At 44.5% G+C, this 18,140-nt stretch overlaps 1 protein-coding gene across 14 annotated transcripts; it reads left to right on the top strand.

The window, feature by feature from the left end:
• The first annotated feature begins 3,876 nt into the window (after positions 1–3,876).
• On the top strand, positions 3,877–15,148 carry LOC118317415. Of its 14 annotated transcripts, XR_004795429.2 has the most exons (11): positions 3,907–4,050; positions 4,152–4,200; positions 4,372–4,601; positions 4,795–4,911; positions 10,991–11,061; positions 11,315–11,506; positions 11,578–11,664; positions 11,748–11,839; positions 13,126–13,514; positions 13,610–13,727; positions 14,132–15,148. XR_004795429.2 is itself a non-coding variant. In XM_035646071.2 (5 exons), the coding sequence occupies exons 1-5, from the start codon at positions 11,655–11,657 to the stop codon at positions 14,380–14,382; spliced, it is 612 nt and encodes a 203-aa protein (XP_035501964.2). In that variant the 5' UTR covers positions 11,081–11,654; the 3' UTR covers positions 14,383–15,148. The 14 variants fall into 14 exon arrangements, 1 of the variants encoding a protein (XP_035501964.2); XR_004795427.2 differs by having other exon boundaries at positions 11,315–11,664; XR_004795425.2 differs by having other exon boundaries at positions 11,578–11,839.
• The last annotated feature ends 2,992 nt before the right edge of the window (positions 15,149–18,140 follow it).

Raw genomic sequence — 18,140 nt, forward strand, 5'->3', positions numbered from 1 at the left:
CAGGTAGGCAATCCTCGCCCGATCGGTGGGATAATGGGCTGCCTGAAGCTCAAAATGTAGTCCTCACTGAGTCAAAAATGCTCGGCAGTCACCAGACTCACCGGAGAAACGTTCAGGCCGAGATAGATTAGGTAGCGCCGCGGAACTTACAGACGACTGGACCGGAGAAACAGCTGGGCCAGCCCCGCCCATGTAACCAGCAGACGAACCCGGGTCAGTGGAGCTCCGAGAAACAGGTGACGCAGCAGGAGACTGGAGAACTTGAAACTTGAACATTAGTGTATCACAGGGCTAATTTCAAAGAAGTGAGGTAATTTCTACGGAGTCCATGAGGCGATATGGGCGTAATTTATATCTAAACAGTGTGTGTGGTTTAGAATTTCATGCACGGTTTAAGTAAATCATGCTTCACTTTACTGCCTTAAGTAATTCTCATGCACGACTAAATCGTGCATGCGATTTACTCAGGTGCACGCCCCCCTTTCCATTGGTTCACAGTTTGCTAGCACCTGGCTGATATGTATTTAAAACAAATAGGCAATTAGTACACCTTACTGTTTTATTAAGTCGAGCTTCTGCCAGGCACTGGCAAACAGAACTAAAATACCAATGGGAAGGGGGGGAGGCCAGTAAATCCCACGTGAGATTTAGTTGTAATTCTAAACATATTGAAGGTGTTTTTTACTCACTTTTTGTCTCTCCCATGACGTTAGTCCTCTCTCCTACAGCATCCAATACAATAACATGCACATGGCAAATTATACAAATTAGGCGATGCCGTCATTTAGCGACTTCGGGCGACTTATAGGAGAGCCAATAGCTACTTTCCTTACTGAGGAGTTTGCAACACGTTAGATACTACAAGGAGTAAACATGGGTGTGGCTCTTCAACGCTTGTCAACTCAGATTGGAGAAAAGGGTGAAAGGTAATTATCTGCTTTGTTTTGGGTGAAAGCGGTTAATTTGTTAAAGTGCGTAACCAACATAACTGTTAGATAGCTTGTGTGTGTGTATTAGCCTTGCGCCAAGTTAGATTCACTGTATGACACTAGGTAAGTTAGCTAATGCTACTTTAGCTTATATGTATCTACAGATAACGCTGCCTGTGTGATCGCCGGATGTCTTCCCTGTAGTTATGAGTAGTTGATGTGCATGTTGCACATGTGCAATAATAAATGTCGCAATGTCTCAAGTGCCATCAAGAAGTCTCTGTGTGGTTTTCATAATGCTGTCAGAGCTTCGGCCCTAGAGAAACTGTCTCCCTGCTCCCCGACTATGGTCCAGACGACTGGGCAGGAAATCAAATGAAAAGTACTGTTCAACGTAAGGTAATATGAACATTTCACTAAGTTGACCTCCTTTCTCTTATACCAGGTACAGCAAGTTGTTCATGAAGAAGTCCAGGACCTGGAGGTTATACAGTCTGAAGGTTTTCTGCCGCAGACCAGAGCAACGAGACAAGATGATCATCATCAACAGCTAGAGAAGCAAGTCAGCAGAGGACTGGTGAGTTGTCTTATGATACTGTAGGTTGAGCATGAAGTGGTAACATACTTATGCTACTTTAAAATCCATATGGCAATGCTGTAAAAAATTCCAAAGTGTACACATTTATTCTAGGTGGGTTGTTTTAAAATAATTATTTTTTACAGATTCTGAACCTCAGAACTACTTCTGATGTTCTATATTTATCCAAACAAAGTCATAACACATCCATATGAAAGAGTGGCTGGTCCACCAACAAATCACTAAATCAATTATACTTGGCTCCCACAAAAGGTGACACAGAAAACTGTGTTTGTCACTGCAGATAATGCTGCTGTAGTGTTGTCAGTCTTTTACAGTAATGCTGATTTATTATTTTGATATTCTTTCCACAGGACCACTGCCTAAGAGTCGACGACAGCACAGCCTGACCCGTCAGTTGACAGACCTGTTTTGACCAAGGAGCCAACTCTGAGGCTGAGAAATGAAGCCTATGCGGAAAGGCTATAAACTGCTGTTCACTAAATGCCCGCTTGAGGCTGGCTCCAGAAAGGAGCACATCCCCATAGAGCCCCATTTTAAAATGTCCAACTTTACAGCAGAATTAAACATGTTTACAGCCTGGTACAAAAAACGGTTTTGGTCCCAATGGCTAATCCCCCCCTTCGTGACAACTGTGGGGGGGTGAATTTTTTTATAACTCGCCCATTAATATTAAGGTTTGAAATTCTGCATAATTAGGGGCGTGGATACTTGAGTGACAGGTGACGCCGCTGTTTGGTAGCCACTTGGTGGCAGTTAGCAGCTGGCAGCACTAACTGTCACCTGAGCCAATCCCCGGTCATTGAACGGGACTTCTCGACCCCGGTATCGGAGCCTTGCGGAGAACATTTCAAGCTACTACTGGATGAATAATACTCCTGCTCTGCGGTCAGTCATCCCAACAGAGAAGTCCAGGAAGCTTGCGCTCCTGTTGTTTCGGTAAGTAAAATGATGGTGTTGTTCTGTGTTTGCAGTAATAAGCGGGTGTCCCCAGGTCCACATATGGTTTGTGAATAACTTAATGGTCACATTTTTCCCAAGTGAGACATGAGAACGATGGTGCCCGTAAGCTTTGATAACAATTAAATATTCTATACATACTGTACTGTACATTCACTGCGTTGGTAGAACACTGTTAAATCTAAAACTACATTCAAATACAGTTGAATATCTACAGAAAACAAGCACACAAATCTCTTTATTTGCAAACTTGTCTTGCTATTTTTTATTTGTGTCTTTGTTATTAGGGAAGGACCTACCCGAAGGAGTCCACTGTGCTGACCATGTTCTGTCTCCAGTTCTTATCATTACATTTACTGTTACACAACTTTTAAAATATATTTAAATCACACAAACCTGTTATTGCTTAAGGTTTTATCTGTAGTGTATGAGTTATTTGTCAATTAATAGTCAGATTTGAATGTGAAATCTCACATATTCAGTCAGTATTAAAGACAAAAATAGTTAAAATATAAACACAATTTATTAGCCAGAACCAGAAGTTATAGATTAACTCTCAGATTTATTTTTAGTGAAGGTACAAAACACAAAATGGCGGGTAATATTAAAATTATAGAACACATTTAAAATACAGACTGGGCCTGTGCAAGCGGCAACAGCTGAGCTCAGAATGAGCCCAAAGGTGCAGAGTCCATGTGGTGGGAGGAGAAGGGGATACAGTGTGGGACTGTAGGGGAGGGGAAGAGCAGAGGATATAAGTGTTGTAGCTATTGTTGGTATTTTTTATCAACATTGATAAACATAAAATAAACTCAACATTGTCCATGATAGTCAGGGATCTGTTTAGGCTTAACAAAGTGTGTCCTGAAGGCCAAATTCAATAGCAGTGACACTGCCAACTGTAGCAGTTACAGGTCCCCTTCACAAGGTGCTGCAGGTCTTCTTCATGTGGACCAGCCTGATGCTACTGATCTTCCTCAGGTTGTCGTCACCACAGTGGATGATGAGGACGTCAGCTGCTGCTCTTCCTCATGGAGTGGAAGAAGGCTTTTCCAGCCCAGTCCACCAGCCAAACAGCACGCCAAGGTCTGCAGCTCTCTGGACACCTCAACGGACAAACTCATCACCACGTCCACATTGTGACTATAGGATTAAAACTAATAAATGAGTGATAAATGCTTCAGATAATGAAAAATGGGTAGTCCACTAAAGAGTGTAGCTCACATTTTTTTGTCGATGTAGCCCATGTATTCATTTTTATATTTCACCAAAAATCCCTTCCTTTGTTAATGTTTTCTGTATATTTGAGTTGTATTTAAAACTTTATTTTGAGGAGCTTTTATTTTGAAGAAAGGCGTTTTATTGTGAAGTGTGTTACTTCCGGCGGTTTCGCGCCACTCTCTTCAGTCGGCTAGTTGCCCTGCTGAAGAGAGGTAGGATTATTATTTTTACTTTTATTTCTCCGCGAAATGTGTTGAACAGAGCTAAATGTTATTTTGTATAAGTCATAGGCTTTGGTCTGTGTCGGTTTTAAGTCACTGCAGTGTGTAAACAGGTTTCTGAGTAGGTGCAGCACTTTTGCTAACTTGAAGAGTTGCCGTGTTCAAGCTAGGCGATACGGTGCAGGTGGTTTCTTACGCACCGCTGTTTTCTCTCCCTCATAGATGCGAGTGATAGAAACCAGTGCTGTATACATTTTGATGTTTCACACAGGTATGTGGGCTCCCTGTTTATTATTCTGTTTATTTTTGTACATTTTTGTTCATGTAAAAAATGTTAATATTCATTTGTGAATGTAATTATTCAGTCGGCTAGTTGCCCTGCTGAAGAGAGAGGCGCGAGTGATAGAAACCAGTGCTGTACTCATTTTGATGTTTCAAACAGAAATAAATATTCCTGCTGGCTGGCAAGACTGTCATCTGACTACAATACACAATGCAGAGTCCACCGAACAGTGAGATGGTTTGACAGGCCAGACCGGCTACAGTGGTGCCGTGACCCGAATCCACGCTGCTTCAGACTGGTTCATCATCGCTTCTGGAGCTGTGGATCACCAGAGCTGTGGAGCTGTGGAACACCAGCTTGGTCACCAGAGGATGCTACACGTATCAAATGTGAAACCGATCAACTATTATTATATCAACTATAATATATAATATTTGCAACTGTTCCTTCTTTGTTTAGAGGCTAAATTTGTCAAATTATTTGCGTACAGTTAAGTGTGACTTTTTTTTTTCCTCTCTTTTGAAATGACATATGTTTTGGGAGAAATGGATCCAGACAAAGTTTTAACTTTTCTTTTGGAAGGTGGAGGTTCATCAGTGGTTTACCCAGGACCCCAGCCAGAGAAGCAGTGCATGTAGAAAGGCTTCCCAGTCACATCAGATCCAGCTCTAAGAAACTTGATAACACATTGCTCAGCAGGTAGGACAGACTATAAGAGAACAGTTAAAGAGTGAGTGCGAAGAAAGAGGTGCTAGTGACACACAAGCTCAGAGCAGTGTAGAGCAGCAACCCAGAGACTCCACTTGCCTCAACTTGACTGGTGCAAAGTTAGTCCTGCAGTCTGATGTGAGAGAGCCTTCAGTTTACAGAGGAGATGGGTCTGACAAGAACACAGTCTGTGAGTGGGAGGAGCTAATGGAAGTGTACTTAAGGAAACGAGGCATACTACTGAAAGAGCAGCACCCTGAAATAATGTCTAAGTTGATGGGTAAGGCAAATGAACATTGTGAAGATAACTTTGAGAAGCAGTCCATCCCTGAAACCTCAAGAAAATCCAAAGATTATCTACGACATTCTCAGGCAGCATTTTAGGGAAGTGACTTATTCATCTATACCTATGGCTGACTTCTACCACACCATTCCAGTGACCGGGGAGACGCCTGTTGAGTACTGGCTCCGGTTGAGCAAGGCAGTGGATGCAGCAGAGTAGGGCTTGAAAAGGCTTGGCCGACGTATTGAAGACCCTTGTCAGGAAGCAGCCATGATGTTTGTTAAATACTGCCCAGATCCCAATCTCGCTGCTGTCTTGAAGTTTAAAGCGCCAGATAAATGGACAGCCAGTGAGATTCAGGAGCATATCGACCGCTACCAGGTTGAAATGAAAGAACAGATGCGCTCTAAATCAAGGTGCTTTAAACCAGTGACAGTTCGTGCTCAAGCTCCTGCACTAGACGATTCAGTAACCACATGACACACAGGAGAGTCACTGTGCAGACTGAGAGCAGCGTGTTCAGACCCCCTTGTAATGACAACTGCCTGAAAATGTTTTTTGGTCTCTTCGACTGTGCTCTCTCACAGAATAACCACACTGCACAAACCAGTTTCCACTGACCAGTTTCTGCAGCGATCCTGCAGGGTCTGCAAATCTTCGGAGCACTCCACTCTTGCACACTGCCGGCAACAACGCTTGTGCCTAGCATGTTTCGAGCCCAACCACATCAAGAGAAACTGCCCTAATTGCCGGCCCAGCCAGGGTCAGCATACCTCCCCACTGCAGAACAACCAGCCTTTAAACTAGCTGGCCCGCATCTGGTGAGGGGATGTGTGGGCACAAAGGAGGAAGAAACCCTCAACGGTGGTTATGTTGAAGAGCACTATATGAGAGCATGTGCAGCAGCACCGGCTGGTGCTAAGGTAGTAGCTCAAAACACACAGAGAATGGGTCCCTTTGATGAACTGTTTTATACTCCAGTCAACATAAATAACAAATTTCAGGTGCAGGGGATGCTTGACTCTGGTTCCATGGCCTGTACACTCAGTGAGAAAGCAGAACAAAAGATGTTGAGTGAAAATCTCCTCTCGGAACCCATCCCCTTTACTCAGGATGTTGTTTTAGTAGGCTGTGGAGGTAAACTAAGCAGACCAACGTGTATGTATGAAGTGGAAATGAAACTGTATGGAGAGAGTTGCACAGTGCCTGTTCTTGTAGTGCCCGGACAACGTGATGATTTGACCATAGGTACAAACGTCATCAGATTCCTAATGCATCAGTTGAAAATGACCAGTGATTATTGGCGACTTATCTCCAGTGGCAATCTCCTTCCAGAGTGTGAGCAGTTTCTTGACCTCATGGCAAATTTATATCGTTGGAGAGGGGAGGAGCTCCCTGACAGGATCAGGACTGTTAAGCTCCAGCAGTCAGTCACTCTTCTGGTGAAGTTTGGGGTAAACTACCACATAATATCCCCATGTCTCCAGGCAGCACCGGTAACATCATGGTCAGCCGTGTCTTTACACCGTTGTGGGGTGATAGATGGGTTCCCATGAAGGTGACAAACATGTCAGATAAGCCCATCACCCTGAAGAGGAACTGTAAACTGGCGGATGTGTCTCCCTGTTTGGCTGTGAAAGACTGAGGTTTTCCAGGGCACTAGCCAACCTGAAGAAGCCAACAGGAGGAACATGATTTTGCTAAGCCCACAGATCTCAAATAGCGACTACAGCAGGTTGGGCTCGCTGATGTTGATATCGACCAGTGTCACGCTGATCACACAGGGAAAGAGAGGTTGGTTGAGCTGCTCGAAAAGTACAATAACATCTTTTCCAAACATGCATTGGACTGTGGTGAAGCAAAATGTTTCATGCATCGCATTCAATTCAATTCAATTCAATTTTATTTGTATAGCGCCATATCACAACATACATTGTCTCAAGGCACTTTACATAGTGAGGTCAATATTACAATATTACAGGGAAAACCCAACAAATCCCACAATGAGCATTCAACTCATCGATGAGAGACCATTTCGCCTCCCTTATCGGCGAGTGCCACCTGCCCACTACCAAAAGCTGTGACCGGTCTTGTCTGAAATGGAGGAACAGGAGTTGATAAGGAAGTCAATGAGTGAGTACGCTTCTCTCCTTGTACTGATGTGGAAAAAAGACAGAAGTTTGAGGCTCTGCACTGATTTTAGGTGGCTGAATGCAAGAACTTTCAAGGATGCACACCCACTACCAAATCAGTCAGACTGTCTGGCAGCCCTGGGTGGAAACACCTATTTCAGCACCATGGACCTGACCTCTGGTTTCTATAACATTCCGTTGGCAGAGGAGGACAAGAAATTCACTGCATTCACAAACCCTATAGGGCTTTACGAGTACAACAGAATGCCCCAAGGTCTGTGCAACAGCCCCGCCTCATTCATGCCAATGATGCTCAGCATATTTGGTGATCTGAATTTCAGCAGCCTGTTGTGCTACCGTGATGACTTGCTCGTGTTTGCAGCGACTGAAGGGGAGGCTCTGAAGAGGTTAGAGGTTGTCTTTCAACGGCTCCGACTCCAAAACCTTAAACTGAGCCCCAAGAAATGCCACTTGATGAGATCCTCAGTCTAATTCCTGGGTCACATTATAGATGGTAACGGTGTGGCTGTCGACCCGGCAAAAGTTGAGGTCATATCAAAGATGTCGACGGCAGACCTGATGGAGGACGATGGCTGTACGCCATCAGTGAAGAGGATAAAATCCTTCTTGGGAATGATTTTTTACTACCAGCACTTTATACCTAACTGTTCCTCTGTCACCAAACCATTGTTCGCCCTTACCGCTGGACAAAAGAGGCGTGGAAAAGTCAGATCAAACTAACGCCGGCTCTTACAGAAAACTCAAGCCCTCTGATTGGACAGATGAATGTGATGAGGCCCTGTGCAATCTAAAAGGGAGTCTTTTGAACTGTGTTGTACTCTCACACCGTGATTTCTCCCTGCCTCTAGTTCTATCCATCGATGCTTCACTGGACGGGCTTGGGGCTGTGCTCTCACAGATACCAGCTGGTGAAAGAAAAGCACGTCCCATTGCTTTTGCTAGTAAGACCCTGAGTAGCTCTCAGAAGAACTACCCAGCGCACAGACTTGAGTTTCTAGCTCTAAAGTGGAGTGTGTGTGAGAAATTCAGCCACTGGTTGAGAGGCCATTCTTTTACAGTGTGGACTGATAACAATCCTCTCACTTACATCATGACGAAACCTAAGCTTGACGCATGTGAGCAGCGTTGGGTGTCTAAGCTTGCACCTTTCACATTCGACCTGAAACACATACCTGGCACCAAGAACATTGTGGCTGATGCACTCAGCAGAGACCCCTTTGCTAAACGGTCAGTAACAGGCTCATCACAGAGCGGTACAGCCACCTCTTCGCTGAAGCTGAGTGTGTTAGTCATGATGGCATCCAAGACACTTTTCGGTTGAAAGTCCAGTGTCACAGAGTGAAACAGTCAGTTTGTGGTGTGGAGTACCTGTCTGACCCTTTAAAGTGTCCCTGTGATCCTGTGTCCATTAATGAAGCAGTGGGAAAGGCTCAAAACGGCGTCCTCTATCGGGTTGTCAAGGACCACATCAGTAAACAAAAGAGACACCAGTATGTTCTGCCTGACAGTCTCAAAGACAAAGCACTTCATGGTATCCATGATGTTGCTGGACATCAGGGGCAGGAAAGGACCCTGCATCTAGCGAGACAGCGTTTTTTTGGGCCCAAAATGGAGTCTGATGTAAAAGAGTATGTGAGGTGCTGTAAAAGTTGCATCTTGGCCAAGACGCTCGAGCCCCCCTTGAGAACATCAGAACTTCTGCCCCCATGGAGTTAGTGTGTTTGAATTTCTGGAGTGCGGAGGATAGAAAACAACACTCTGTCTCTTCTTGTTATTACAGACCACTTTACTAAGTTAGGGAGCTAACTTTGAGAGTGAGCTAATAGCAGAACTGCTCAGGTTTTCTGGAGTCTCCAAATCACGTTCTACAGCATACCACCCCATGGGAAATGGAGGAACCGAAAGATTCAACGGAACACTGGGGAACATGTTGCGGTCTCTTCCTCTCCGGGATAAAAACAATTGGCCTCAGCAAGTGCAAACTCTGACATTTGCATATAATGCAACGGTGCATGAAACCACAGGATATGCACCTTTCCAGCTTATGTTTTGTCCAAGGCTACCCGTGGATGTGATGTTCAGGCAAGTATTGCATGACCCAGTGGTTGTCGACTACAAAAGCTATGCGAAGACACTCATGTCACATCTCCATGAAGCAGCCAGAATTGCACAACAACATGCATTCATGGAACAAGATAAACAGGCTAAAGGCTACAACAGAAAGGTGAAAGGCACTTACCTGAACATTGGCGACAGGGTGCTCATTGCAAACAAAGGTGAGAGAGGAATGAAGAAGCTTGCTGATAAATGGAATGCCACAATGTACACAGTCAAAGAGAGAAACCTTCAGACTCACACATACAAGCTGGAGGACAATGCAGGCAACACAAAGGTAGAGCACCGCAACCTGGTCCTGGACATCAGCTTTCTGCCTGTAGTGACAACTGAAGAGGAGAGGTGAGGTTGAATCAGAGGAAGGACCGTGCACATCTGATCCATTGGAGTTTTTGGAAGCGGATGATACAGGGGAAAGGACCAGTGGGCTAAGCTGGTAAATCAATTAGGGTGTTCTGTAGTTCGCTAAAGTAATTGTCAATATTTTGATCAGAGTTGTCTCGATCAAAATGTTCAATGTCATTTGCTAAAGACTCAAGCACTTCAAGACGGGGGAACTGTGATGCCAATTGTAATGAAGGTGAGACTTAGCTAGCATTACCTTAAGCATGTCCATCGCGCGCTGCTGTTCTCATTGGTTGAGAGGCAGGGACGGAACAGCTGTCAATAATCTCATGGAAATGCACAGATGAGGCTGGACTATCCTGAAATGTGCTGCTCCCTGCTTTGGAGACAGGAGCACAGGTTAAGGTGTCATGTGTCATTTGCTGTAAAGAACACTGAGCATAATACCTTCTAGAAGATAAGCTACATGTCTCCTCAATGTCTGTATCAGAGAGATAGGAAGAGATTGTTAACCATTCCTTAAGGGAGTAGTGTGAACCAGAGTAACCTGAATCACTTTGGCTGAGAGACTGACGTGGGGGAGGACCTTCTGCTCTAAGCCTAAACAATTCCTCCTTGTGTGAGCAGAGTTCTAACTCTGCTGAGTGCAGGTCTTCTAAGTAGCGTAGGGCTTTCCTATGAACTGTCTTAACTGCGTGGAGCAGACTAGCATTTTGCACTATTAGGGAATCTACCTCCACTTCTAATGCTGATTTGCTCTGAAAGGCAAGGTTGTTTTGCCTGTGAAAAATCAGAAACAAACATCTAAACAATGGGCCTTTAGATACACTTTGTGTATCGCACCTGTTGTTCAGTAGTGAGTCTATTTCTTTCCTACACTCACTGAAATTCAACTTGCTGATGAATACAGGGTAGCCTGGGTTAAGGCTCTGTTCAAGGGAAGAAAGAAACTGCTCTACATAGGTGTTCTCCATTGTTGTGTGGGATGAGGTGTTATCTTATGCTAATTGGCTATGGTGTATGGAGACAAAATACTCTCAAAAAGGTCACAAATGTCTAACACATGATCTGCAAGCGAAACATAGGAGTCACACATGCGTACAACGATTTGTGTGTAACTTTTTGTACTATGTTTTTCTATTTGCATGTTGTATTCATTTCCTTGTATTCACAGAGGTGCCCTATATGCCAGAGGAACATCCTAAAGTCATGGCTCCCTTATCACGCAAGTGAGTGTTTTGACAGGTAAGTCTTTTTTTTTGTCTGTATTTTGGCCCACATACATTTGTGAAATCTTCCATGATATTTCCCAGGGTTGTATCCATTCAATCACTACAGTTTTATGCATTACTCACATTGTGGGCACATTTTAAAAACTGAATGTTAAATGTTATTTAATGTTAAAGAATGGACTGCCGAAAATTATTATATTGAAAAAATTGTTCTATCGTATATATTTTGATCTATCTTATTTTGTATATTATCAACATGGAAACAGGTGACAGATACATATAATACGGTCCAGCTGTTCCTCAAGCAATTGAAGCAGGGAGGAGAGCACCAGGGAACTCTTGTTCTGACACTGGATGCGAGGGACAATGATGAGGAGCAAGATTTGTCCCTCATTTCCTTTTACAGGAGCAGCGTGAGAACACCCAATGGGCAGCACCTTTTTGCTGCCGCATACATGGTAGTACTTCCAAAATTAACTACGGTACATTTAAGACCAAAACATTTTTACTTACTATACCTTTTTTGTAGGGGATGCTGCAATTAGTAGAGGTGTGACGAGACACGTCCTCTCATCAGCCATCACAAAACTAAAACATGGACTTCAAATGAACTTTGGTATTAATTGTTATTTTTCGTTATCTTTCAATGCAATTAGTATATTTGCCATTGGTAATAAGACATTTGTCTTCTTGGGGAAGAGACCTCAACGTTGTCCAACCTGTGTCTGGAGTGGTATTTCCCTGTACCCACCAATAAACTCCTCCTTTTACAGCAGCTTCTCAGTCACGCTGTAAGTAATATTTCCAACATTTTATTGATGTTTTATGTTGTCCCCAGTATGATGCTTTTGTTTATTTGTCATATAGTACTTGAATCCATTTCCCAGTTAGATGGGAGGAATTAATAAAAGTAAATTTCAATGAAATTTCAATCAGAATCAGAATCGGGAGGTGTTACATTTACAAAGTAAATGTAACACGTACAATGGTTAGGGGGTTGTTTGCCCGGTTGGCAAGCTACAGATGGGTCAACACCAGTTTCTCGAAGGACTTAATGACCACAGACGTCAGTGCGATGGGCCCGTAGTCATTCAGTCCAGTGATGGAGGGTTTCTTGGGAACAGGGATGATGGTCGAGCGTTTGAAGCAGGAGGGGACTTCACACAGCTCCAGTGATCTGTTGAAGATCCGTGCAGCTGTTCAGCGCAGACTTTCAGACAAGAAGGGGACACGCCATCAGGGTCTGGTGTCTTCCTGATCTTCTGTCTCTGAAAGAGCTGACACATCCTCTTCACAGACCATCAGTGCGGGTGGGGAGTCTGGAGGGAGGGGGGAGGTGACAGCAGGGGGTGTAGGTGGTTGGTGTGATGTTTGAGGAGCGGGTGAGGGGTGTGAATGTGGGCTGATCAAGTCGGCAGTAGAACACATTCAGGTTGTCAGCCAGTTGAAGCGTCCCCAAAGCGGAGGAGGGGGGCTTCCTGTAGTTGGTGATGTTCTGCAGGCCTCTCCAAACTGACACCGGATCGTTGGCTGAAAACCTGTTTTCCAGCTTTTCAGTGTAGCTCCTCTTTGCTACTCTGATCTCCTTTGTCAGTGTGTTTCTGGCCTGGTTGTACAGGAGCCTGTCCCCACTTCTGTAGGCCTCCTCATTTGCCTGACGAAGCTTCTTGAGTTTTGCTGTGAACTAGGGCTATTGTTGTTGAAAGTGGCGAAAGTTTTGGTGGGCACACACATGTCCTCGAAATTGATGTACAATGTCACAGTGTCTGTCAGTTCGTCCAGGTCTGAAGATGCAGCCTCAAAAACACTCCAATTGGTGCAGTCTAAACAGGACTGTAGCTCCAGTTTTGACTCGCTGGTCCATCTCCTCACAGTTTTGACCACAGGCTTAGTTTGGGAGAAGATGAACCATACAGTGATCAGAGAGTCCCAAAGCTGCACGGGGAACAGAGCGATAAGCATCTTTTAATACAGTATAGCAGTGGTCAAGTGTGTTTTTTTCCCTGGTGGGACATTTAATGTGCCGTCTGTATTTAGGCAGTTCGTGTCTGAGGTTTGCTCTGTTAAAATCCCCAAGGATGATGAGAAGGGAGTCTGGATGTTGTCTCTCCATACTGGTGATCTGGTCAGCCAGGTGTTGTTGACACAGGCCTGAGGTGGGATATAAACACCAACCAGAATGAAGGAGAAAAACTCAACGCGGTGAATAAAAAGGTTTGCAGTTGATGCAAATAGTCTGTATTTGAGGAGTACATATTTTCCTTGACACAATGATGTTTTAAATGAAAGTGTATGAATACAACATTGATTAAGTCAAATTGACAGGTTCTCGGTCAACTCAATATGCAAATAAAGCAGGTGAAGAAAGGACTGAAAGAAACTGGTATCTGGCCACTACTTAACTTGAGACCAGACGTGGTGCCTGTCCTTTTTCCTAGAGAATGTGAAGCTGAAATCAACCCTGAGGTAAACTTATCAAATTGTCTTCGTAGTGTGTTGTAATGTTTTAACAGTTTGAATATTTAATGCTAAAGCTATTTCTCTACCCCAAATTATTACAGAGGGTCCTGCAGTCCATCATTTGGCTTCATGTGAGGCAGACCAACGATAGTGACAGTGATGACTTGGAAAATGAGACAATGCAAGTTACAGGATTTTTTCGCCAGTTTGTGGAAGAAGGTACAATTTCTACACTAGACCACACTATAACAGTCTGGTCTGTTATTTCATCACTAAGCAGAGTCACATGAGTATTAAAGTAATATACCTTCCAACATTTGTGACGTGTTTTTTTAACAAATCATATTACAGTATACAACTTGGTGATAATATTATTACAGATATTTAGTCTGAATATTTTGTAATATTCACTATAACTGTAAATACAGTTTGGCAATACTTGCATGACAATTTGCCAGCATGGACACATACTGTAGAAACATACATTTTAAATGCAGGATTTTTAGTCATCACAATACATGTTTTTCAGTGTGACATTGCTACTTTTACATGACCAGATAAATAAATCTTTAAAATGAGAATGTCATGCAGTTTTTAATACCTTTTCTTTTTTTTGGTCCTAGCATCTGCAGACAGTCTTCGCGAGCTCATGAGATTCTGGGTTGGCTGGGAAGTACCATGCAAAAACCTGAAGCTGGAAGAAGTGCAGTCCACAGGACCAAGACACCTTCCTACCTCATCCACCTGCAATGAGTGCTTACGGCTGCCAAATCATTATACATCTTATGCTGCCCTCAAGGCAGACATGATCTTATGTCTGAGGTCCGTAGAGAGTGGCTTTGTCCTTGTTCTTGGTACTTGCTCTATGCCGTAGTTCCGTTAAAACACAGAACAGTTACTGGACTGCTAACCATGTCAGTTATGACATCAGTTGTCTATGAGTTAGCACAGCACAAAGTCACTCAATATGTTAAAGGGATAGTTCAGTGGGGTTGTGTGAGTTACATATGCATAATTAATATGTTACCTTATGGAGATGATGATCAGTGATATCATTTAACAGAGTTTGGGGGAGATATTGAAGTCGCGCAAGTCTGAGTCCCACTGTTAAAATGTGGCGAAAAAGTCGGTCTCAGGTGCTCCTCTTTGCAACAGTGGGACTGTGACTTTTGAGACTTCCACTTCTCCTCCTTACTCTGTTAAATGACATCGCTGATCACCATCTCCATAAGGTATAATTATGCATAAGTAACTCATACAACCCCACTTCAAAAATCACTGAACTATCCCTTTAATGTATTTGTTAGGATATTGTGATGACTTATGACAAAATATTGAAAACAACTGTTTTTATATTCATTTTCACAGGGATTTTGGATTTTATTTGTACCGATTTTTTATTGAAAGGAATTTTGGATTTTAATTGCAAAGAAATGCTGTTTTAGGTATATTAAATACCAATTCACATACTTGCCTTCTATGGTGCACAGAAAACCTGCTGTTGTTACTTCTGTTATGCTGTTCATAAAAAAGTGCTTGGTCGGCACCGCTGAGGACGCTGGCACTGTCTGTTTCGCCGCTTCTCCAGTCGAGCCAAAACAACGCCGAGTTTTTAAATAAAACAAACTTTTTTTTTTTTTTATAACCTTTCACTGTCCGCGTCCGACCAGTGGGCCTTTTTTTGGATTGTTAGGTAAATGCTAGTCTAGCAGTTGCCTACCTGTTGCTGCTAGCACAACACCGCTCGGAGACTCCCTGGATCTGCACCATCACCACTGCTACCGCGGCTGTGAGGTGCACCTTGGAAAACGTGAAACCGTCCATCGCCATAGCCACCGCATAGCTGGAAGTCCTTGTAGCATCCTGGCTACGCGGCTAAAAACAACCTGCAGTGCACCTTCTCCCACGTTGCCGCCGGCACCACTAAGTTGAGTTACTCTGTCAACCAGCTGATGAATATCAACAGTTTCTTCACTCCACTGTTCATTCGCGTGATTAAACAACTTAGACTTCTCCGCCTCCGGCGCTATATCCACAGAAGCTCCCGAAAAAAGTTCCTCTACTCACGGACATGTCCTGCCATCCCGGCTCTCTGGTCAGTCACGCGACCTGTCGCCCCTCACACACACGTCATCAGAGCGACGTCTCCTACTGGATAAGTAGTTTGGGCGTCTCCATGGCAACACCTCAGGGAGCTGGATAAAAAACGTGGAGTGGACTCCAGTCTGCTACGGCCACTGCAAAGACCTGTTGCTTCATCCAGCAGCAAAATTTAACTGTTTAATGCCCAATCAATCACCAACAAATCCTGCCTCATACACGATCACATACTGGATAAATGTCTGGATTTTATGTGCAATCACAGAGACCTGGCACCTACCAGATACTTTCTCTTCTTTAAATGAGAGCTGCCCCCCAGGATATAGATACCTCCAGAAAGCCCGCAGTACAGGTCGTGATGGCGGCCTATCAGTCATCCATCGCAGCGATCTGGAGTTATCTCTGCAGCCATTGCCTGAACTCTCTTCATTTGAATGCCTTGCATTTAAATGTAAGCCCCCTTCCCCCGTGCTGTTCCTCCTTATTTACCGACCACCACAACCAAACTCATCTTTCATCCCTGAGATGTCAAATCTCCTCACAACCTTCTGCACATCCTCTGCCGACGTTATCATTTTAGGTGATATGAACATCCACGTCGACACCGCCCCCCCCCCCCGCCGCTTTTCTGCTGAATTTCTTCAACTACTGGACTGCTTTGATTTAAAGCAACTTGTTGATGTCCCCACACACACCAGGGGGCACACTTTGGACCTGGTCATCACAAACTCTGCCCCTCTCACCAACCTGCAGGTATATGACCTAGGTGTCTCTGACTATAAGGTAATTTCTATGGAGTTGCCATCCTCATCCAGCCTCTCCAAGCTTATACGAAATATCTGCTTTAGAAACCTTAAAAAGATAAACCCAGAACACTTGGCAGCAGACTTTCAGCATCTCTCCACATTTTTCTCATCAGCCGACGAAGCAGTGGACTACTACAACAGCCATCTGAGTAGCCTCCTGGATCACCATGCACCTGTTAAAACCAAAGAAGTCACCTTCACCCGCTCAGCGCCCTGGTTCTCAGATGGGCTTCGGAAGATGAAGGCAGCAGGACGGGTCCTTGAGCGGTGCTACAAAACCTCTGGCCTCACTGTTCACAAACAAATCTACCAGGAGCACCAACCTCAATATTCAAAGTCCCTTAAAGAGGCAAGGTCACTGTTTTACTCTGATGCCATCAGAAAAAATCCAGGCAATTCCAAACAGCTTTTATCCACTGTCAACCATCTTCTCAAACCACAATCCCCCTCCCCCTTACCTACTGGCACCAAAGAAGAGCAGTGCAATCACTTCATGGATTTTTTCACTTCAAAGATTCCACAACCGTCCTCCCACCCAAACTGTTGCCCCAACATATGCCATCTCACAACCCCTAAACTGCTTTCCTGTGGTTTCATCAGAAGAGGTGCAGAACATCATCAGGAAGATGAAACCCTCCACCTGTGCCCTGGACCCTCTCCCAACCTCCCTGGTAAAAACCCATATCACTGTCTTAAGTCCCCTGATCACCTCTGTTATAAATCACTCTCTCCAAACTGGTCACGTCCCCCCCCCCGTCTTAAAGAAAGCCATAATCAGACCACTGCTCAAAAAACACACCCTCGACCCAGAAGTCCTATCAAACTACAGGCCCATCTCCCATCTCCCTTTCATATCCAAAGTACTTGAGAAAGCAGTTGGCACCAACCTTCAAAACCACCTCAAACTTAACAACCTCTACGCAAAATTCCAGTCCGGTTTCTGCTCCGCCCACAGCACAGAAACTGCACTCGTAAAAGTTACAAACGATCTCCGGATCTCATCCGACACTGGCTCTCCCTCTCTCCTCATCCTTCTGGACCTATCTGCTGCATTTGACACAGTCGACCATGACATTCTATTAAACCGGCTCCACCTCACCACCGGACTCACTGACACTGCCCTCAATTGGTTCCAGTCATACCTCACAAACGGGACAGAAAACATCTCCCTGGGTCCCTCCAAATCAAACCCACACACAGTCACTTGCGGTGTCCCCCAGGGGTCAATCCTTGGCCCCATCCTCTACCTCATCCCCCTTGGTCAGGTCATCAGTCGCCATGGACTTTCATTCCACTGCTACGCTGATGACACACAGCTCTATGTCAATGCCACAGCTGCAACCCCACCTTCATCATCACCGCCATCCCCGTCAAAACTCATTATGTGTCTGGAAGAGATAAAGGTATGGATGGAGCACAACTTCCTCCAACTCAACAGGTCGGCACTTCCCACCAGACCAAATCATTGCCCATAACCAGCATCACCTTTTCTGGCTCCAATATCCCTCTCATTAGCAGTCACAAATCTTGGAGTAAAAATGGACCCCCAACTCACTTTTGAATCCCATATCAACCACCTCTTCAAGACCTCCTTCTATCACCTCCGCAACATTTCCAAACTCCGCCCCATTCTCTCCCTCTCAGATGCCGAAAACTGGTCCATGCCTTTATCTCCTACAGACTGGACTACTGCAACGCACTTCTTATCGGGATCGCTAGCAAGAGC

This window comes from Scophthalmus maximus, chromosome 8 (genome assembly GCF_022379125.1).
Source record: "Scophthalmus maximus strain ysfricsl-2021 chromosome 8, ASM2237912v1, whole genome shotgun sequence".
Lineage (NCBI taxonomy): Eukaryota > Metazoa > Chordata > Actinopteri > Pleuronectiformes > Scophthalmidae > Scophthalmus > Scophthalmus maximus.